This window comes from Nicotiana tomentosiformis, chromosome 1 (genome assembly GCF_000390325.3).
Source record: "Nicotiana tomentosiformis chromosome 1, ASM39032v3, whole genome shotgun sequence".
NCBI lineage: Eukaryota > Viridiplantae > Streptophyta > Magnoliopsida > Solanales > Solanaceae > Nicotiana > Nicotiana tomentosiformis.
Window position 1 is genome coordinate 26,742,878 of NC_090812.1, and position 23,154 is coordinate 26,766,031.

Sequence of the window (23,154 nt, forward strand, 5' to 3'; positions counted from 1 at the left end):
CATTATTATTATGGGATTTCAAAGTGATGGTAGGGTGACGGTTGATATGGCCGTTTCTCTCGCTTGTGATATTGGCATATGTCACTCCTGAGATACTTGGTATTTTAACGATTGACCGACATTTGATTTTGTTGTCCCCAGCGAGACATTATTCAGTACAGCCTGCTGACATGATTGTCCGATGAAATAGAATTTAGCTTTTATACATTGGCAGTGTAACACTTTTATACTGTGTATTTTAGTCAGTCATAGCATGTTTACATGCCACAAAATTAGTGTCACTATAGTCAGTTCCATATCTTTGTATGTCATTTAATTTGATGTTGTAAAAACAACTGTGCACTATTAATTAGCAGGAGTTTAACTCTATCATCGACTAACTGCTGTGAAATGGCGGATGTACGGAGTACTTTTTTGTTCTCAATGGGTCAAGTGATTTCTCCAAGTCTTTGTAAGATTTCAGAAAAGCGTTGAGCCACTCAAACGGACCCAAAGATTGGTGACAACTGGTGTTAGTATATTGTAAAATGGTGGTTAATGCTATGTTCTTCAGATTCAGCTGGGCATCGACGTCATTAGACTATGCTATTCGAAATGATTGTGTCCTTTTTGTCATCTTAACAGCATATTAAGAATGGTATTTACAAACTGATCGAGTCAAAGATGATTCGTGCTTTTGTTATGCCAATATTGTACCATCGAAATCACCTAACTGAATAATAATAATTAATAAGTAATAAATACTACAATGTTATAAAATAAAAACTGTAAAGTAAAGACAAGTATAGAGAAAAACTGATATATTATTCAAACTTCAAACTTATGTACATAATGAACTGAAAACTCCTCTGTTTATAGAAGAAAGGAAGCATCTGGGAGGCTTTTCAGGAAGCAGCTGCGAGGCTTTTCTTTAGCTGCTTGTAAGTTGTTTGCATGAGCTGCTTGTAACCTGCCTGTTTAATAAGAAGTTGCTGCAAATCATTTCATTGAGCTGCTTGTAGATAAACTTCAACAGAGTACTAAATGGATAATCTTCTTCAGGAAGATTATCTAGAGCGGAGTAATAAATGGACATCCACAATATAATTATTTTCATAACACTCCCCCTTGGATGTTCATTAAAAGGTATTGTGCCTCGTTAAAACCTTACTAGGAAAAAACCCTGTGGGAAAAAATCCTAGTGAAGGAAAAAGAGTACACATATTTAGTAATACGCATTGCTAGCTGCCTCATTAAAAACCTTATAAGGAAAACCCTGTGGGAAAAAAACCTTAGTAAGGAAAAAAGAGTACATCGCGTATTTTACACCCCCTGATGAAAATCTTGTTTCAAATATTTGAGTCTTCGCATTCCAATCTTGTATACCATCTTCTCAAAAGTTGAAGTTGGTAAAGATTTGGTGAATAAATCTGCCGGATTGTCACTTGAACGGATTTGTTGCACATCAATATCACCATTTTTCTGAAGATCGTGTGTGTAGAATAATTTTGGTGAAATGTGCTTCGTTCTATCTCCTTTTATAAATACTCCTTTCAATTGGGCTATGCATGCATCATTGTCTTCGCATAAAATTGTGGGTATTTTCTCACATTCCAAACCACATTTTTCTCGAATAAAATGAATTATTGATCTCAACCATACGCATTCCCTACTTGCTTCATGAATAGCTATTTTTTCAGCATGATTTGAAGAAGTTGCAACAATAGATTGCTTTGTGCAGCGCCATGATATGATAGTACCTCCACATGTAAACACGTACTCGGTTTGAGATCTAGCTTTATGTGGATCAGATAAATAACCTGCATCTGCATAACCAACAAGATCTACACTATCTTTGTTAGCATAAAATAAACCCATATCAAGAGTTCCCTTTAAATATCACAATATATGCTTAATCCCGTTCCAATGTCTTCGTGTAGGAGAAGAACTATATCTTGCTAGTAAATTAACAGAAAATGCTATGTCAGGCCTTGTAGCATTAGCAAGATACATTAGTGCACCAATTGCACTAAGATATGGTACTTCGGGACCAAGGAGTTCCTCATCCTCTTCTAGAGGTCGGAACAAATCTTTATTCACTTCAAGTGATCGAACAACCATTGGTGTACTCAATGGGTGCACTTTGTCCATGTAAAAGCGTTTTAAAACCCTTTCTGTATAGGCAGATTGATGGATAAAGATCCCGTCTGCTAAATATTCAATTTGCAGACCAAGACAGTTTTGTCTTTCCAAGATCTTTCATCTCAAATTCTTTCTTAAGATATTCAATTGCCTTTTGAAGTTCTTCTGAAGTTCCAACAAGATTTATGTCATCAACATAAACAGCAAGTATAACAAATTCTGAAGCCATTTTCTTTATAAAAATGCATGGACAAATAACATCATTTATGTAACCCTCTTTCAACAAATATTCACTGAGGCGATTATACCACATGCGCCCAGATTGCTTTAAACCGTACAAAGATCTTTGTAATCTGATTGAGTACATTTCCCGAGATTTTGAATATGCTTCAGGAATTTTAAATCCTTCAGGGATTTTCATGTAAATTTTATTATTAAGTGACCCGTACAGATACGTTGTAACCACATCCATTAGATGTATTTCAAGCCTTTCACGTAAGGCTAAACTGATGAGATATCGAAATATTATGGCATCCATAACGGGTGAATATGTTTCTTCATAATCGACTCCAGGTCGTTGTGAGAATCCTTGTGCAACAAGGCGAGCCTTCTATCTTTCAACTTCATTTTTATCATTCTTTTTTCGCACAAAAACCCATTTATGACCAACTGGCTTTATACCAGCAGGTGTTTGGACTACTGGTCCAAAGACCTCTCTTTAGCAAGTGACTTCAATTCCGATTGAATTGACTCTTGCCATTTTGGCCAATCAGATCTTTGTCGACATTCTTCGACAGATCGGGGTTCAAGATTCTCACTATCTTGCATAATGTTAAGTGCAACATTATATGAAAAAATATTATCCACCACTATTTCAGATCGATTTAAATTAATCCCATTACTAGTAGAACTTATTAAAAGTTTCTCACTCACTTGAGTCTCGGGTTCATTGATTTCTTCAGGAATCTCTAATCAGATCTTGGGTCTCTTCAGGAGATCCCTTCATAATATCATTTTGATTATTTGTCGATTTTCTTTTTCTAGGATTTCGATCCTTAGAACCCAAAGGTCTACCATGCTTCAAGCGTGTTTTAGGTTCACTAGCTCTCATGCTAGTAGATTGTCCTGCTTGGACATCAATTCGGATAGGCACATTCTCTGCAGGGATATGCGACTTAGTTATCCTTTTCAAATCAGTAAATGCGTCTGGCATTTGATTTGCTATATTCTGTAAATGGATGATCTTCTGGACCTCCTGATTACATATAAGGGTACGTGGATCAAAGTGAGATAATGATGAAATTTTCCACACAATTTCTCTTTTGATTTCCTTTTTCTCTCCCCCTAATTGTGGAAAATTTATTTCATCAAATCGACAATCTGCAAATCGAGCAGTAAATAAATCTCCCGTCAATGGTTCAAGATAGCGAATAATAGAGGGTGATTCAAACCCAATATATATTCCTAACCTTCTTTGGGGCCCATCTTACTGCGATGTGGTGGTGCTACTGGCACATATACAGCATATCCAAAAATTCGTAAATGGACAATATTTAGTTCATGACCAAAAACTAATTGTGACGGAGAATATTTATTATAATGTGTTGGTATGAGACGGATAAGTGATGTTGCGTGCAAGATAGTATGGCCCCAAACAGTAGTGGCCAATTTTGTTTTCATAAGTAGTGGTCTTGCTATCAATTGCAGCCGTTTAATAAATGACTCTGCAAGGCCATTTTGAGTATGAACATAAGTTACAAGATGTTCAACTTTTATTCCAACTGATAGACAGTAATTATCAAAAGCTTGAGATGAGAATTCTCCAGCATTATCAAGACGAATAGCCTTTATAGAATAATCTGGGAATTGTGCCCTTAATCGAATTATTTGGGCTAATAACTTTGCAAACGCCAGGTTGCGAGATGATAGTAGGCAAACATGAGACTATCTTGAAGATGCATCTATTAGGACCATAAAATATCTAAACAGCCCAGGTTGCGAGATGATAGTAGGCAAACATGAGACTATCTTGAAGATGCATCTATTAGGATCATAAAATATCTAAACAGCCCACTTGGTGGGTGAATAGGTTCACATATATCCCCATGTATACGTTCTAAAAAGGTAGGGGACTCAATGCCAACCTTCATTGGTGATGGTCTAATGATCATTTTGCCTTGATAACAAGCATCACAAAAAAATTCATCATTTGTAAGAATCTTCAGGTTCTTTAATGGATGCCCACTCGGATTTTCAGTAATTTGTCTCATCATTATTGATCCACGATGGCCCAAACGGCCATGCCAAAGCACAAAAGTATTTGAATCAGTAAACTTCTGGTTTATGATAGAGTGTGCCTCAACTATACTAATCTTTGAATAGTATAAGCCAGAAGATAAAGTTGGTAACTTTTCTATAATGCATTTCTGGCCAGAAATATTCTTTATAATACAAAGATATTCCACGTTCATTTCATCTATTGTCTCAACATGATACCCATTTCGGCGGATATCTATAAAACTCAATAAGTTTCTTCGGGACTTGGAGGAGAATAATGCATTGTCTATAATAAATTTTGTTCCCTTAGACAGAAATACAATAGCTCTTCCGGACCCTTCAATCAAACTTATATTACCAGAAATTGTAGAAACATTTGCTTTTTCCTTATGCAAATAAGAAAAGTATTTCTGATCTTTGAATATGGCATGAGTTGTTCCACTATCAATTACACAAATATCTTCATGATTGGTCTTTGATCCAAACATAATTTGAGGATTATCCATATTCTTCAAAATGACATAAACAAAATAAATATGATAGTAAACATTATTATCAAAGCATAACTTTTATTTATGTACAACAATTACATAATCATACTATCTACTACAAATAACAAAAATTAAAATATTTACATTTCTACAGATTTACTACCGATCACATGACTTGTTTCTCCTTCTGGGAGTGCAAAATAATCAGTTACATCCAAATGTCCAAATGCATGAAGTCTAAATTATCTTCAGAAATAAAATTTGCTTCAACATTTTTCTCTGTCTTTTTCAAGGAGGCTTAATACAGCTCAACCAGGTGCTTTGGCGTACGACATGTACGTGACCAGTGCCCTTTTCCTCCACATCTATAACATGTATTTTCTGGCTTTGTTTTTTGCACCGCTTCATGCTTTTGTTCCTTTCTTTTTCACTGCTGGTGGTGAGGAGGGTTCTTTGGTGCATTGTTATTACCACGATTAGAGTTTCCTCTCCAACCACGGCCATGACCACGACTGGGGCCACGTCCTCTTCCATGATTAGCTTGGTGGAAGTTCGTCTCATTCACTTCAGGGAATGGACAAGAACCAGTAGGTCGACTTTCATGATTTTTCATTAATAGTCCATTATGTTGCTCGGCTATAAGAAGATGTGAGATAAGTTTAGAATACTTTTTAAATCCCATCTCTCGATATTGCTGCTGCAGGAGCATATTCGAGGCATGAAAAGTGGTGAAAGTTTTCTCCAACATATCATGATCAGTAATATTATCACCACATAGTTTCAATTGGGAAATAATTCTGAACATAGCAGAATTATACTCACTGATAGATTTAAAATCTTGTAGCCTTAGATGAGTCCAATCACAACGTGCCTGTGGAAGAACGCCCATCTTCAGGTGGTCATATTTATCTTTAAAATTATTCCACAGTATGACTGGATCTTTAACAGTAAGATATTCCATTTTCAGGCCTTCATCAAGGTGATGACGTAGGAATATCATTGCTTTGGCACGGTCTTGGTTTGATGCTTGATTTTTATCTTTGATGGTGTCTGCCAGACCCATCGCATCAAGATGAATTTCGGTATCAAACACCCAAGACATGTAGCTTTTGCCCGATATATCCAGGGTTACAAACTCAAGTTTAGAAATATTTGACATTATTTAGAAAAAGAAAGTTCGTACCTCTGATACTTTCAAAGTATTTTCTCGAGATGACAGAGTCTCGTGCTGATAACGTGTTATAAAATAAAAACTGTAAAGTAAAGACAAGTATAGAGAGAAACTGATATATTATTCAAACTTCAAACTTATGTACATAATGAACTGAAAACTCCTCTATTTATAGAAGAAAAGGAAGCATCTGCGAGGCTTTTCAGGAAGCAGATGCAAGGCTTTTCTTTAGCTGCTTGTAAGTTGTCTGCATGAGCTACTTGCAACCTGCCTGTTTAATAAAAAGCTGCTGCAAATCATTTCATTGAGCTGCTTGTAACCTGCCTGCATCAGCTGCTTGTAGATAAACTTCAACAGAGTACTAAATGGATAATCTTTTTCTGTAAGATTATTTATAACGGAGTAATAAATGGACATCCACAATATAATTATTTTCATAACATAGAGTAATTTGTAAAAAAACAGTGGTTTTATAATTAAGGAGACCAAACCGGAGTCTAAACGAGAAAGACCTGAAAACTTATATTCCCAGGAATTCGAAGGCAAGCATATAAAACCCCTTACTAAAAATGCCGTTGGGGAAATACTACTGCGATTATTGCGATAAGGAGTTCCAGGATACTGCAGCGGCTCGGAAGCGACATCTTCAAGGCGTTCAACATCAGAGAGCTAAAGCTCTTTGGTACGACTCTTTGCGCAGTAATTTTCTCCCTTTTCTACTTCTTAATTATAGTTATTTCTTTCCCCATATATGCAAGTACTTCTTCTGCAAGAGTTAAATGGCTTTTTTGTGGGATAGCAGATCCTCAGTTATATAACGATCCTGATTCGTTTGGTAAAGGAGTCTGCAATCACTTTGTTCGTACGGTACTGCTCTTACCTTTGTTTTAATATGCAAAAATTCTGCAATCTTTTGAGATACGGGAATTGTACTAATTCCTCATCCTGTTCGGGATTTTGGTTGTTTATTGTACGGCAATTCTGAATTAGCGTGATGGAAGAAGGAATAGGATTGATAAATGACCCAGTTTGATGCAGTTCATTAATCAATTAAACAATCTGACTACATCTCAATCCCAAACTAGTTGGAGTCAGTTATATGAATCATTCCTATCCTTTATCCGGAGACCATATCATATTTTGAGTCCTTATGCCATAGCTAACCTATTGCAGTCGTCTTCCTTTATGCGAGATTGGACTGGCTATACTTGGGAGTTTAATTGATGCATTTCATAATTACCAATAAAAAAAGAAGAAGAGAGATTATTGCATTTTAAGATAGGTTGAAATAGGATTTGAGGCTTTCTGGGCCTTTTTTTTTGTAGAAAAAAATATGGTTTGCTAAGACCTGTCAGCATGGCAGAATACCGTCAAGTTATAACTGGAGCTTTGGCCTTTTGAGTATTATACTCTACAACATAAGTTTGGTAACTCTAAGAATAATTTACTATAGAAGGTCTAGTAATTTGGTGGTTATGAGCACAAACGGGCATAACGTTTGTTGCTTTACTTCACCCACCTGAATTTATTGCTCAAGGTCAGATGACACTTCTTATATTGTTAACTTCAACGTGACGCATCATTTACATGTTGAAAGAGTAACTATAATGGATAGGGGATGGTGATGTCTACACCCTAAATTATATGTGTTTGACACCCTTGATTGGATAATATTGTTGATCATATCTTTTACATGTATCAAAGGGGTATTGCCAGTATGGGGACTCCTGCAAATATTATCATCCCAAGCAAAACTCTCAAAATGTGCAACAAACGGGAATTCCTCCAGGTATCTTTCTTGCAAATTTTGTGTATATTGATATTCAATATTTTACTTTTAATCAACTAATGCCTTAAAATTAGAACTATATTGAGTATCACGCTAGCTATTTCAACTTACTGGCCTCCCAAAGTATTTTAATTATTTACTTGGACACAAGTACTTGCGTTTGTCTAAGAAGACTAGGTTGCTGGAAGACGGGGTAGCCTCAACCACAGAGAAATTAAATTTATTATCCTAAGGAATTGGATTAGTTTATAGACTGTCCGCTACCAGGTGAATTTCAAAGTGAAACTACTATACAGCAAGTTGTGAGTAATTATAAACCAATGACAAATTATGAGGTTATTCGCATGTTAGGGAAGAATAACTGTCCAACTCCTGGTGAATTTCTTACCGTAGACTTTTCGGGCATCAACCTGGACAAAGCAAAATTTTCACTATCACTATTTCATACAGAGCAATAATCAGTTTCATACTTATCAATAATCAGCTTTCTTCATAATGAACTAGATATTAATCTGATTTTGGCCTTATCACTTGAAAGAGTATCACACTTCAGTTAACTCTTTTCTCCCTAGAATAATTAGAGTGTTTTTACTAACAATTTCATTTAACAATTGATGATGTCAAGAAATTCTTTTAAGAAGACAAAATATTTTCCTTTTGGAATCGGAAGGGTCTGTGTAAGAAAGTTTGTCGAGAAAGTGTTCTGGATTCAAATTACAAATATGCGGGTCAGTATATCCTGAAACACTCTAATGGTTTTTGGGGTTTTTTCTTTCTGGAAGAGAATTGGAAAACTGATGGAATGCAGTCAATGATTGATGTAGTTTGCTTTTTCCTGAAATACTTGTCTTAGTCAGCTCACCAGAAACAATTTCCGGAGAACTCATCTGAAAGATGTCCTATTTTTGTCAGATGTTGTAATACTCTCAAAGGGATATCTTAGGAAAGTAACAGAACTTTTGGGAACCGTAGCTTTAAAGTAGATCTGGGCAATCAATCTTTGTGAATTTCTTGGAATTGGCAATGTGCAGAAGTCAAGGGGCTTATCTTGTAATGTTGCAACTTCCTCATTCAAGAAGTTCAAAGTTTATATACAACAACAACAACAACCCAGTATAATACCACTAGTGGGGTCTGGGGAGGGTAGAGTGTACGCAGACCTTACCCCTACCTTCAATAAGGCAGAGAGGCTGTTTCCAGTAGACCCTCGGCTCGGAAAATATAAAAGAACAACTACAAGCATATCAATCGAAAAACCGAAGCAAAAATACAAAACTAACAGTAGGTACGATAGTTAGAAAGCCGAAACGAAAGCAACAACAAATAATAACAGAAGTCAAGGGATACGACAATACACAGACACGACAACGCTCGGCTACCTATCCTAACCCTTTACCTTTATTCTCAACCTCCATACCTTCCTATCCATGGTCAAAGTTTATATCCCAAACTTTTTTAAGATTTTGTTTTTCTGTGATTTTGGATTTTCATTTCTTGGAGTATTTCCAAATGATTGACAGACCAGAATTAATTGTTAAAGTTGCGAAGTATTAATTCTTGATATAGATATACTATTGAATTTAGAGAGTAGTTGATTGCTCATCTCTTATGTATTTGAATAGCTCTGGGAAGAACTCAGTGCTTGCAACTTTTGATTTCGTTTTCTTTATCAAATTCTCAGGAACAACTACTAGAGAGGGTATTCACTTAAAGAGTGTACCAAATAGTCAACCTTTCGGTTCAGCATCTTTTCCAGGCAAGCATCACTTCAGATCTAACAGTTTTTTTTTAGAAAGGACTTGAGATCTAACCTTGAAATCCATTGTGTTTTGATGCTTTCCATCCCACAATTAATCATCAGCTGATGTTCTTGGTGTTTTCTTTTTGGTTATCTTTTATTTTTCAAAATAAGTTTAATTGTGATGTTCTTGGTTGTAGCAGGTGATGTGTTCAAAGAAAATGCCGGAGCAAAGCTGGGCAATCTGCCTCCCTCTCTAAGGCCTCCGCCAGAGGGTGGTTATCCACCTCTCCCTTTTGTTGACTGGGGATAAGTCTGCCACCTCATTTACTACTCTTGTCAGATATGCTTTAGAGTAGGTTGATTGAAACATGATGATTGGTCAAAATATAAGTACTACATTGACTATGGAAGATATAGATGACTGCAATTTCAGCTGAGTGATATGCAGTTAGAATCAGGGGATATTTTCTGTCCGTATCATTATTTTATCATTTTATGTGCTCTTAAATTTTCCTGGTATTGACTTTGCTTATCTTTAGCTATGCTCTTGCTCGGCTATCATGATGCTTTGGTAATCGTGGAACTTGTACCTGATTTTGAAAGTCTAATAATCCAAGAAATTTGAATGGATATTGGTAGTAAGTATAGCTGTTGTCATCATTATTAACTAAGATCCTCTTCTATAGGTTTCGTATTTTCTTTGTTGATATGACTGAGGCTAACTTGAGATTGGAAAGTATAGATGCTGATAAATTATGAAATACCTTTCCCCTTCTCAAGTACAAGGTCCTCTTTGTGTACATTACATTGCTGTGGAAGAATCTTTTACTTATGTAGGTATTTGTGGTATAGTCCAGTGACACCGAAAGAGTATGATTGTATGAGTTTTCAAAGATATTGGTTTTAGTTTAATTATAACCTGGTTATTTTATTTTCATTGGACTTCAGCTTACCTGTTGTTCATATTGGAAAATTTGAGTGTGCTGGCTGGACAAAATGCTCAACATATTTAGTTGCAGAAGGCTATTCTTGCACTTTTTCCTTTTGCCCAATAACTAAAGTCGAATAGACGTTGATTTTGGAAGGATACTGTGATTGGGCCTGTAAGTAACTCTACCTTGGGTGCAAGATGTGGATTACTAGTTTAATTGCTTGACTGTGATCTTGGTGGCTATCATTTATAGGTTACAAATTAGATGAGTTTGAGCAGCAGTGTTTGGATCTTACAAGTTGTTGATTTCAGAATAGATCAGGAGAGACACTACGCATTTTTCGTTAATAAGTTTGTAGAGAAGGTGAGTTCAGTCCAGTCCTACTGCGTTAGGAGTGATTAGTTTGGGCATTGTAATAAAGCCTAAGATGTTTTCATGTTGACATTTTACTTTTTGTATCTAATGAGATTGGTTCCTTAGCTTAGTTGGACATCTATACTGTTGGTACAATTTCCTAGAAGGAACTATTATTTTGAAATGTCTGAAACACTTCTGGATCAATTCTAGAGCTTCTGCGACACATGAAACCAATATCCTATGATGTCTTTTTCCCATGCAGTGCTCTCTTCATCTCGAATACCTTATTTTATTTTATGGATTTTTTCCTTCCTATACAATATTTGAAACTTATTTACTAAAATTGTCCAAGTTTTGTATATTACCCGTCCTAAACAAGTATTTTTTATAATTTATATACAATCCAATATTAGTGCCTTAAATTAAGAGATTCTTTGCTTGGTAAAGGGAGTAACGGAAAGGAACGAAGTTCAAAGTGTCCTTCCATCTAAATAAGACTTTTTCTAGTTGCGTGTTATCTATTTTAAGCCATAACTAGTCTATGGAGTGTGTCCCATATGAATTAGTATAAACTTTTAAACTATATAAATAATATCAAAACATATGTAAGTAAAGAGTAACTGAAATTTGAAAGGAAAGTACAAATAGTATGTAGTTACACATGATCAGTTGAATTGGTATAACCTTTTTCTTATGTAGTTCTAATATATCAAAAATTTTGGTGTGTCATTTTTTTTTTTTTTGATATTTCAACAACACATAGTATAGATGTGAATATGAGAACGTCATCTATGTTTATAAATGCTTCATGTTTTAAAGTTTGCATCTTGTCTTTAAGAAACTGTAGCCTCCTCCTTTTTACGTTCACATACCTATTTTGTAAACGTTGTACAAAAATTTGACCAACGTATGTCGTCTTTAAGATGTCTAGTATGTCATTATTAGTTTCATGATGTTCATTTTGGAAAAAAATAATAGTTATTCGTGATAGAGATAGTTAATAATTATATTACTGATATTAGAAAATTTAATCGATCTATAAAAATAATAAATTGCATATACAAGTATCCATTGTTTGATTTGATTATGAATAATTTTGTCTGATTTTGACAGAAGAATATGAGTTGAATTGTTTAAACACAAAGTAACAACGACTGAGGTTACAATCACAGTCACCGACTTAAAATCCTAGATTTGTGCGTCGCCTGGCTAGATAATGAAATTTCAGGACAAATAGCAAACAACTTGAATAGTTGATGTATTGGAGGTGTTTATCCCATATAAAATTTGTCATAAGTACGGAAATAGTAAAGACACATTAAAATCATACTAATTTTTCGGCACGTGTATGTCAAAACTTGTAGTGTACGGCATTGTAAAATTATCAATATTATTAAAACAAAACTTTAAATAAATTATTACGCATGAAAAAATAAAATACAAGTTTCTGATAATGCATGATTAATGATGTCGTCATATAGTAGCGTGTTTGTTGATGTTAAAATGATTGGATACTGTCTCGCGCTTACAAGAACTTGATATAAGCTGTTCAAATATGTAAAAGTTGTTTAAAAATAATGGATGTAAATATGTAAAAAAAGTATCCAAACGATTCCTCAAAGAACTAATAATTACGTATTGCATCTTAAGTCTATATCTTTTATATTTCTCAAAAGTTTCATACACACACATATATATATATATATCACCGTCTCCCCTACAAATTCATTATATTTCTTTGAATTTTTTTTTAAAAGAAAAGGAGTACTGTAAATATCATATTATTATGTACCTGATTATGTGATTGAGAAATGAAAACTGCACAACTTCAAAGTAAAATCTGAAATAAAAAGAAACACATAAGAATTAGTTGGTAAACAAAACTCAAGAAAATTTCATATACTAGAGCAAAGCAAATGCAAGAAAGAGAACTGCAAAAGGTAAATAAATGATTACCAATCCACAGTATATATGTAAAGGAATTAGCTGTCTAAATTCGTAACAGATGAAAGCTAAGGGATCGATGAGTTTTTTTTTTTCTTTTTTGGTTTTATTGCATCATTTAATTTAATTAAATGATTAGAAAACTAAAATAATAACTGATCTTTACGGTTTTGAATACTTGGAATTGTAAGGTTGTGTGTTCAGATTCAATTTACGTTAAACCAAAGAGGTGACAAAGGATAAATTAAATATTTAATTAGGAGTTAGTTGCGCATGTTTAGGAGAAGTGAATGTGTAGCATTAAAATAGGACTTATGAGCTTCTTATTCACTCATCCTTTTTAATTAGGATTACACAACGCAGTAAATAACTTAAATGCTCCTTAACGTGATTAACCTTCATGTAATTATAATATTACTATTTCATATTTATTATATAAAATGTTTAATGTTTTATTACATTTTACTTAAAATTAATTTATAACATGGGCAAAATAGTAATCCAACTTAGAAAATATGAGCTTCTCACTTTTAGTATGATATAATGATATGATATGATTGACACAACTATTCTCTTTGCCATAATTATCTATTTTAAGAAAAAAATAATATATTGTACGACAACATACAAATTAAAAATAAATTTCATATAAATTTAATGCACAATTTGATAAGTGGTCCAAATCACACATCTATGTGTATGGGAATGATAAGTGGTCCAAATCACACATCTATATTATGAGTGTTTGCTTCTTTTTGGAGATGATAATATTGCTAATAATCAAATTAGCTAAATATATAAAATTAGGGTGATACTCAAGGTCTTGGTATTTAAATATCTCCAGACTCCAATTAAATAATGCTCCCGATTTAGTTTAAGCACTTAAGTGTTTTTTGTGTCTTAAACTACATTTCTAAATGAACCTACATTTCTAACTTAGGAATATTCTAGAGTGTTAAGCACTTAGATCTTATTTTATTTTACATGAATGTAAGTGTTATTTTCTACTAATGAGTGATGCACTATCAAACTTTATCATTATTTATGTCAATCGTGTCCATAAAGAATACTATCTCCGCCACTCCAACAAAGTAAACTCCTCATTTGTAGTACCAAAAATCAAAGTATGCATAAGGTAATGTCAGCACAAAATTCCAAAACAATATGTATCAAAGCATGCTCTGTAATATATTTGTTTCTTGCAAGCATTCAACAAAATGCTTTCTTTTGACTTTGTAAAGCCAATCTGAGATAATGGGATTTAATATGAAGCAAAGAGTGGTCCTATGGCTATAAGGAGTTTTTATCTACTCCTAGTGGAACTATATTTTGTTAGACGCCCTAAATCCATCGTCCTAAAAGAATTGAAAAAAAAAAAAAACTAAAGGAGTTTCTTTAGTGAAACTCTGTAAGGAAGTTTTTAACTAGGTGAAAGATTATTAAATAATTAGAGTAGTTTTTTCCCCTAAAGTCAAGATTCGAGAGATTAATTTCTTAGAAAAATTAACAAGGAGCTGATCAAAAGATAGCACTACATATGAAAATTCAGATAGATAAGTCATTGGTCATTTTTCGGTTAGTGTAATCAAGCAGACAAATTTGAAAATTTACCGACCAACGCAAATGCAATCTTTTTGCTATGTGACCACTAAAAATTGTTATCCAAATTTCAATAGTGTTCCTAACTGAAAACTAAAAGAATATTCTCTGAGGTAGATTTATAACCATACACTAAACTATAGGAGGTTCCATCAGCATAACTGAAAGAAGAATTGCCTATTGGGCAGTCTCACCAGTTTTGGGTCCAAAGAAAGTGGGAAGTAATGGGAAGAAAACGTGGGGTTCTTTAGATTATCACTATTATGATTATCTCATACCTACCCACCCCCAACACCAGCTCCCAGTACTCCTTATCTTTTCTTTGTTCAGATTTAACTTATACTGTATATACTAATAGCGTAAAAAAATATTTATCTTATTAGTGTATTTTAATAGTAGGTAACTTGTCTTTCCTATAGCTAAGTTAGTAATTCCATTTCTTATACTGTAGTTATCTTTTAGGTGATTAAATAATATACATATTTTTTATACTGTCAGCATATTGGAGTTAAATATCTTGAGCCGAGGGCAGAGGCAAAGCTACCTTATGCGAAGGGGTGTCAATTGACACCCATTTGTTAAAAAATTACATTATGTAGCTAGATAAAAATTTAATTTTTATATATATATATTATATGTTGATTTCCTTTATTTTCTTTGTGTGTTTACTTTTTATATTTGACCCCCTTTAGTAAAATTCCACCGAAAATAGCATGTTTACCTTCATAAGGTAGGGTAAAGTCCAAGTACAGTATACTACTCTCCCCAATACTCTACCCGTGGGATTATACTGGACTTGTTTTATATATTGGAGTTACACACTTGTTCAAGGGATATCCTCCATTTTTCCTCAACCAGAAAAACCATTCTGGAAATGGAATTGGTCGGTTTTAATATGATTAAAATAATGCCGACCATGCAAAGGAACCCTTGTTCCACTGAGAATCACTTAGTATAAAGGGGATATTCACTTTGAGAACTTGTAAATACCATACTCATCAGCAGCAGCAGCAAACTGAACTACTTGCATAGTCTTTCAACTTGTTTACAAGTGCTCTTTTCTTTGGTGGTGGTCACATTAACAACTTCATTTTTGTTCTTTTTTTGACTTCCAAGAACGTGGGTGCCTTCCCTTATATCCTTCACCTTCTGAAAAACCTAGTCTTTAGCTTCTTTTTTTACCTACTGATAATGACAAGAAAAACCTACTCATGAACTTTGAGTATGGCATCTTTGATTTAATGATCAAAGGCATGATCTTTTAAGCCTAGTGAAACTGACATTATTCTCATAGGACTTAGGATTAGCCAGGGGTCTACTAAAACAAGTAGCCAAATTGTTTTCCTTCACTTCCTTTTTTGGTTCTATAAATTCTCTGTTTCAATTAACATCCTAAGATCTAGACACAAAATATGGACTTTACTAAGATTTTATTCTTGATTTTTCATTTTATCTTGCTTTCCTTTGTTTGTTCAGTTCATGGTAGGCTTTATGACTACCCGAACGTGCCCCGTTTTCGTGCATTGTCACAAATTTCATTGCCACCTTCCCCTGCACCTGAGGGTGCTCCAAACACTGACAATGGTAAGAATTCAAATGATTCTGCAGCCATTTTCAATGTGTTATCTTATGGTGCTGTTGGTGATGGTGTGACCGACGATACACAAGCGTTTAAAATGGCGTGGGATGCTGCTTGTCAAATTGATTCAGCCATTGTACTAGTTCCCTATCACTATTCTTTCATGATTCAATCCACAATCTTCACTGGTCCTTGTAAAAGTGGACTAGTTTTTCAGGTAATGTCGCTAACTATTTCAATATTTACATTCTTTTGATAATTGGTGAAGTGACTAATTAATCTGATGGTGTAGATTGAAGGAACCATAATGCCACCAGATGGACCTGATTCATGGCCAAAAAGTGTCAGTAAAAGACAATGGTTAGTCTTTTACAGAATTGATGGAATGTCAATGCAAGGTGGTGGACTTATAGATGGCAAAGGTGAAAAATGGTGGAATCTTCCTTGCAAACCTCATAAGGTAATTTTCTTTATCCCTTTTGTTTTTTTCCAATAATAAGAGTTGAACGTAAAACTTTCCACTGAGCAAATTAACTTCCTTTCTAATGTAAAAAAATCAATGCAACAGGGAATAAATGGAACAACTGCATCTGTTCCTTGTGACAGCCCAGTGGTAAGTTCCAAAAACACACTATTTTGTTCACTGAATGTTTATTTTGTATTATACATTCACTGATTCACTGAATGTTTATTTTGTACAGGCTTTAAGGTTTTTCATGAGCTCAAATTTGACAGTTCAAGGACTTAAAATCAAGAACAGTCCATTTTTCCATTTCAGATTTGACAGTTGCCATGATGTTCACATTGATTCACTATACATAAAATCACCATCTCTGAGCCCCAATACTGATGGAATTCACATAGAGAATACCAATGATGTCACTATACATAATTCAATAATCTACAATGGTATTTAAGAAAGTGATAACTTATTCTTTTTCTATGATGTTTCTTCTTATTCTCTTTCTAAGCACTTCCCATTTGTCTTTGTAGGTGATGACTGTATTTCAATTGGAGCTGGTTGTTTCAATGTTGATATAAGGAACATGACCTGTGGTCCTAGTCATGGAATAAGGTATATTCAATTCTCTGCAACTCTGAATATCACCATCTTTTTATGTAAAAAGTAACAAGCAAGTTTGCAACCACATATATAACCTTAAAAAATGGCACATTAACTAACAAAACTGCCAGAGTGAAAGAGGTATGCCCTACCACTACTGTACTAAAGTAGAAAGAACAACACTTTTAAGCCCATAATAAGATGTCTACTCTGTCTTTCCTCTTTCCCTTTTTCCCAAAATCTTGAAAATAAAGACTCTGTCTTTGCATAATTTTCAGCATTGGCAGCCTAGGCATTCGCAATTCGCGGGCATGTGTGTCGAACATTACAGTTTCAGATTCAACTATTAAGCATTCAGACAATGGTGTTAGGATCAAGACATGGCAAGGTGGATTTGGGACAGTATCAAAGGTTACTTTCAACAACATTAGAATGGAAAACGTCCGAAATCCGATAATTTTAGATCAATATTACTGCAACAACAACAACAAGAGCTGTGCAAATCAAACTTCAGCAGTGTACATTTCTGATGTGATTTATTCAAACATAAAGGGAACTTATGATGTGAGAAGTCCACCAATGCGTTTGGCTTGTAGTGATAGTGTCCCTTGCACAAATTTGACTTTTGTAGATGTGGAGTTATATCCAGCTCAAGGACAGAAAATTATAGAACCATATTGTTGGAATGCTTATGGAGATCTTAGGAGTCTTACTATTCCACCAGTTTTTTGCTTGTTGGAAGGCAAACCTCAGTCATTGCCAAGTAATGATGTTGATCAGTGTTGATAGATTTGCTAAGAATAGAAAGTTGTATAAGATGTATTATTGTTGCATAGAAAAAAGATACTAGTATGATAATCAATATGTATTAAAGTTTTAGTTCTACTAATATTGTTGCAGAGGGACTAAAAACTAAAGTGTAAGCATGTATCCCTTTGTTAATTATATAAATATCTTTTAAACCATGGTAATGCTTTGTTAGTTTTAGAATATATTCTTTTCCATTTGGATTTAACTCATTATACGCTAATAGTGTAAGGAATTTTTGACTATCAATGCATTTTAACAAATGGTAGTAGGTAATTTATCTTATTTCTCATATAATTACAAATTCTAATGGTTATCGGTAATGTAATTCTTTAATATAACTAATATAATATATCGTTTGTCTTTTTTCTCATTTTCTTTTTCTCTAAATCAGTTATTATAACAACTTATATATTATACATGTTTTTTCTTCTCTTTTTTCTCCTTTTCAAATTTCATTTATTATTATTTTCAATTTTTTCTCCTTATTTCCTATTTTTTTCAATCTCTATTTTCTCACACATTTTTGGCTCCTTTGTTTTTGTTTCTCTTTATTTTTTCTCCTTTTTTTCACTATATCAAAAATAAAAGATAACTGATATAGTACACCTTTTTATTTATTTTATTTTTCGTATATTAATTATTAAAAAAATTATTCTAGCATATAGTATACCAAAAAAATATATTAGTAGCAGTTTAAGTATATTGTTACAGTATACTATGTTACTCATATGGTATATATCATACAGAGTTCATTTCTTTAACAAAAAAAACTCATTAGTCCTCTATGTTACCACTTACTCACATGGTATATATCATATATTAATACAATATCATTGAGGTTTGGTTCATTCCTTCTAAAAATACACCCATTACCCATATGGTATATCTCATACACTTACAGGGTATCATAGAGGATTGATTCATTCCTTGATTTCCTTCAAAAAGAAAACTAGTAATCCTCTATGACACCCATATGGTATATATCATATAATGTCAGGGTATTATAAAGGATCTGTTCATTCCTTCAAAAAAAATAGTAGTATAATATTGTAAATAATTATATACTCCTGAATTAATTATTATATATCAATACAGTATACAATGTAACATTTTGGTATACATTACAAATCTATCTTCTTTGCTAGTTCAACTCAATTTCAACCCAAATTTTAAAAAATCCACTCCAAAATCTCCACCAGATTGACTCACAATATAGCCACATCCTCCAATTAACATTTCGAACATACCCCAGTCAGAATCAGATCAAAATAACTACAAACTCCATAAACCCAATATATGAGTTTCAAGCTTCAAGATCCTCCAATGACAAATCTAATTTTGTCACAATAAAATCTCCAAAAATCATCACCAACACTACAATCTACATATCATAGAACAACACCCATTGAATTCCAACAATAAAACACACATGAAAATTCAGATCTGAAATTTTAAACTCATATACATGGAGTTTAACTTTTTTTTAAGGTATGAAATTTTGACATAATTGAATCATGTGCTCAGCTAATTCAAATACTAAACAAATTAGCAGCTAATTCATTACTGAAATTAAAATTGAAACCGAAAGAAAGAAGGAGAGAAATAAAGAAAAAGTTTAGCTCTTTCCAAAACCAATAGTATTGGAAAAAATAGAATTAAAAGAAAATTACTTTACTTTTGGTTGTTTAACCAAAGAATAGCTAGGAAAGTTTGGCAGTTTAGCTTTAGGAGTTTTGTGTGACTTAAGGATTGGAGTTTGGCTAGAAGAGTAATAAGTTTTAGTGGGGTGAGTATGTTTTGTAATGATTTTAAAATGGATAAAATGGTTAATAAATTGGAGTTGCATAGGCATTTAGCGTAGATTGCTCAAAAATAGACTTAATAACTCGAAAAATCAGACAGATTATGTGTTACAATAAGTTAAAGTACATATTAGTAAAATTTACAGTGTCAATGTATCTACGTTAACAAGTAAATTATGTCTCTCAATTCCTTAAACTTGGGTGTTTTGACTGCTGCTATTTTCATTTGACTCTTGAAGAGTTGAAGTTGATATTTTTTTTCTGCAAATGAATGGTTTACCTGATCTCTAGCTTAGCGAAAGTAAAAGAAACCAAAATTCAGCGTTTAGACCATGTTAGGATGTCTATGAAATGCAATAGAAAGGAATCAAGAACTTTGTCACTTTTCACCATTTAATGATTTAAGAAGTAACTAAACCACACACCTGTCATTCGCTACATGCCAAAAGTTTTTTTAGAAAGGAACGAAATGTATTGTAATATGAATCATTCTAAAAAGAACTTTTCCTGATTTTGCTCCATGGCTATTGGCTAAAGACATAAAGTGTGAATAAAAAGACACAGAGTTTAACTTCTAATAGTCACATAAAAAAAAAAATTCTGAGTTATAATGTAAAAATTGTATACTATCAGTTATGTACTAGAAAAATAGGCTTGGCAATCGCCTTTACGTTAGGTAGGATAGCGTGCACGTAGGTAATTTGTAGGCTAAGTGGAGAAGTCCCTAGTAGTAGAAATTCTTTGAGTAAAAGACGCACAACGGCTTTTCTATTTGGGTAACATGCAGCCAAATACTAGTGATTCAAATTAGTTACGAGCAGAGGCTGCACAATGCTTTTCCTTTCACCCACATGAGAAGATTTTGAGTGGATATAAGAGTAACCCACATTAGTCCTTTTTGGTGATATATATAGTTCATGTATGTAATGATGTATTTCAACCACAAACAGATGTAAGGGTAATAATTTAGCAAGTCTAGCTCTCATTTAAGTCTTTCCTTTGACCCCTTTAATTTGTAGTGTTCTTGTGCAACACACTGTCATTCTTACTCAACAAGGGAAGAAAAGTAAAGGAAACGGCAATTACAACATCATCTGTGTAAAAGATAAAGTATGAGTACTTTGATTGATCGTGGGGCGGCCGTATGTTTGAGTAGATATACGTATAGAAGTTAGAATATTTTGGCGACTAAATCTATAGAATATGATAACGTGAAAAATAAAGTTACTTATTGTAACCTATTAAATAGTACTAATTGTGTAACTTATCTGTTGACATAAAGAATTAAAGAACATGCAATGATTAGAGTATTCAATCAATGTGGGAATAGTGGCAGCGGCATTATAAATGGAAAATTGAGAGGTCCCAAACATAGCAAATGGAGGAAGGCGGCGGCTGTGGGGCTGCGGCTATTGTACTTTATCCCTGTCCAACTTCTCAAATACGACATATACTGCATTTAAATTACTAGCACAAGTTAAAAATGTACCACTTTTAACTTTAATACAGAGTTGCTGTAGGGGCGTGCTCAGAAAAAGTTTGTGGCCGGTGCACAATGGAACCTACTTCTTCTCCCAAATCAACTAGTTCTATCACCTTTAGAAATTTGTCAAATTTGACCTGATCAGTTTTGAGATAAATCTTCTAAAACGACTCACTTAACACAATGCATCTCTGTTAAATCGCGAAACTCAACTGAAAAAGTCCCTTTGTTAACTTAGCTTGTCATCTCCTTTTTGACTCTTTACGTGTGTTTCTTGAGCCGAAGGTCTATCGGATATAGTATCTCCACATTCACAAAGTAGGGGCAAGGTCCGTGTATATATTATCATCCTCATACCCCACTTGTGGGACCATACTTAGCTAGCATTTGGACATAGATTTGACTTGAAACTTGAAAAAAATGAGTTTTTGAAGATGAGATAAAAAATGATTTTTGAATGGTGAAATTGTGCCTGGACATCATTTTACTTGAAAAGAATTTAAAATTTTGTAAGTAGAAAATTTCAAAAACTCCAAAAACTATTCTAGAGCTATTTTTGGGATTTGAAGATTTTATTTTCAAAATCTACAAAAAAAAAAAAATGGTTAAAATCTATAAAGAAACAAATATTTCAAAACAAAATTTGAAAAAAAAATTTCAATTTTTATGGCCAAACAGAAGCTTAATATGTTGTTGTTGTTGTTTTGAAGGTCATGTGCTTATAAGTATATGTCAAAAATTAGGGATTCTTTAGGTTAAAAACACTTCAGTTGATTACTTTTTCGCAATTATAGAGTAAGATGATTAGGATATTCTTCAGTTCAAAAGAGACTTGGTGCTTCCATCCTTCCACCATTTAATGCAACTGATATTTCACAATTTATCTAAAAGATTTTAGCCCCAGAAAAAGTTTACCCACACCCAATGTTTCAATCAAACCAATAAACACATAACATGTGTGATTTACATAAGGATTTAATACCTACCCATGGTCAAGTAACATGTGGTCTCACTTAATTTGTAGCTTTTAAGATTAGCTAGGTTTTGATGCAAACACTGTCTGATGGTAATTTTTCCTTCTAATCCGTCTCGTATCATTTTTTTTTTTTTGTGTGTAAAAATGACCGATAAGTTTAAGTTTCTTGGCTCTTTATCCCTCATATTTGTTCTTAGATACCTGAGGGCATGCAGAACAGTGAAATTTTTCGATTTTTTTCTTGCCATTAACCAATCAATGGAATATTTGCAGTAATCAAATCTAAGTATCTAGTTTTTTTCTTTTGTCAGATTTCTTATGCTATTAAAAGCATTAAGGGATTTAGCATTTAGTTTGTTAGACCGCATCGCCCAAAGGCGTATCCAGAATTTAAACTTTATGAGATCAAATTCGGAAGTCTACCACATCACGTCTAATTTTTTTATTTTTTATTTTTTATTTTAGGTAAGACATCACATCTAATTTACTGGGTTTAAAACCTATTTTTACACTTAGCTGGATTTTTAACACATATACGGGGCCTAAGCTGGGTTCAGATGAACCTCTAACTTCTTAGTTGGGTCCCGCCCCTGTCACCACCAATCAAGTCCACATTACGTTGCCATTTGGGAGACCCATCTAAAAGCAATGTGAATCCATTCTGGGTTTCAGCCCCAATTTCGTTTCTGTCATCAGCCACATGAATCATCGAATGTTGGCAGAATAGCCTAAATGACATCTATAATTGTGTTACTTTGTCATCTCGGTCCCTGTATTCACACCTGAACTCAGTCAAAACACGTATTTTAAACCCCTTCAGCATCACGTGTTGGTCACTCGCCTGGCGTGGAGAAAATATCATGTCCACATCTTTATTTATTTAAAAAGTAATTTTTAATAATATTTCAAATCCATCCCCATCTTCCTATGTTGTCAGCGATCCTTATCACCGGGAAACAACCGAAAAATCGGAGTCGCCTCCACCGTTTTGCTCTCTTTCCTCCTTTCTAAGCACAATC

At 33.7% G+C, this 23,154-nt stretch overlaps 2 protein-coding genes and 1 long non-coding RNA gene across 6 annotated transcripts; 2 read left to right on the plus strand and 1 right to left on the minus strand.

Annotated features, from left to right (window-relative positions):
- The first annotated feature begins 6,568 nt into the window (after positions 1-6,568).
- Positions 6,569-10,232, plus strand: LOC104108515 (zinc finger CCCH domain-containing protein 3). Of its 3 annotated transcripts, none has more exons than XM_070179704.1 (5): positions 6,569-6,759; positions 6,863-6,927; positions 7,765-7,853; positions 9,538-9,605; positions 9,788-10,232. In XM_070179704.1, exons 1-5 carry the CDS (start codon positions 6,630-6,632, stop codon positions 9,898-9,900), a joined length of 465 nt encoding a protein of 154 aa, XP_070035805.1. In that variant the 5' UTR covers positions 6,569-6,629; the 3' UTR covers positions 9,901-10,232. The 3 variants fall into 3 exon arrangements, with proteins under 3 accessions (XP_070035805.1, XP_009615871.1, XP_009615872.1); XM_009617576.4 differs by having other exon boundaries at positions 7,765-7,849; positions 9,531-9,605; XM_009617577.4 differs by having other exon boundaries at positions 7,765-7,849; positions 9,531-9,605; positions 9,791-10,232.
- On the minus strand, positions 7,230-13,039 carry LOC117279684 (uncharacterized). 2 transcript variants are annotated; one of them, XR_011409224.1, is made up of 4 exons: positions 12,836-13,039; positions 12,672-12,719; positions 9,538-12,424; positions 7,230-7,853 (listed from the first exon to the last, which is right to left on the minus strand). It is a non-coding gene; the product is annotated as an uncharacterized lncRNA (long non-coding RNA). The 2 variants fall into 2 exon arrangements; XR_011409223.1 differs by having other exon boundaries at positions 9,538-12,719.
- A 2,119-nt stretch (positions 13,040-15,158) lies between these two features.
- On the plus strand, positions 15,159-18,029 carry LOC104108514 (polygalacturonase At1g48100-like). The gene is made up of 6 exons (XM_009617574.4): positions 15,159-16,218; positions 16,294-16,461; positions 16,570-16,614; positions 16,703-16,910; positions 16,995-17,076; positions 17,343-18,029. The coding sequence occupies exons 1-6, from the start codon at positions 15,835-15,837 to the stop codon at positions 17,848-17,850; spliced, it is 1,395 nt and encodes a 464-aa protein (XP_009615869.1). The 5' UTR covers positions 15,159-15,834; the 3' UTR covers positions 17,851-18,029.
- Positions 18,030-23,154: the final 5,125 nt, after the last annotated feature.

Excerpts from the sequence above, each read along its gene's own strand:
- LOC104108515 (XM_009617576.4), top strand. The coding sequence starts at position 6,630 with ATGCCGTTGGGGAAATACTACTGCGATTATTGCGATAAGGAGTTCCAG. Across the intron at positions 6,928-7,764 it reads GCAATCACTTTGTTCGTACG|GGGTATTGCCAGTATGGGGA; the intron begins GTACTGCTCTTA and ends CATGTATCAAAG. Across the intron at positions 7,850-9,530 it reads ACAAACGGGAATTCCTCCAG|GAACAACTACTAGAGAGGGT; the intron begins GTATCTTTCTTG and ends TCAAATTCTCAG.
- LOC104108514 (XM_009617574.4), top strand. The coding sequence starts at position 15,835 with ATGGACTTTACTAAGATTTTATTCTTGATTTTTCATTTTATCTTGCTT. Across the intron at positions 16,911-16,994 it reads TAATTCAATAATCTACAATG|GTGATGACTGTATTTCAATT; the intron begins GTATTTAAGAAA and ends TTGTCTTTGTAG. Across the intron at positions 17,077-17,342 it reads GGTCCTAGTCATGGAATAAG|CATTGGCAGCCTAGGCATTC; the intron begins GTATATTCAATT and ends CATAATTTTCAG.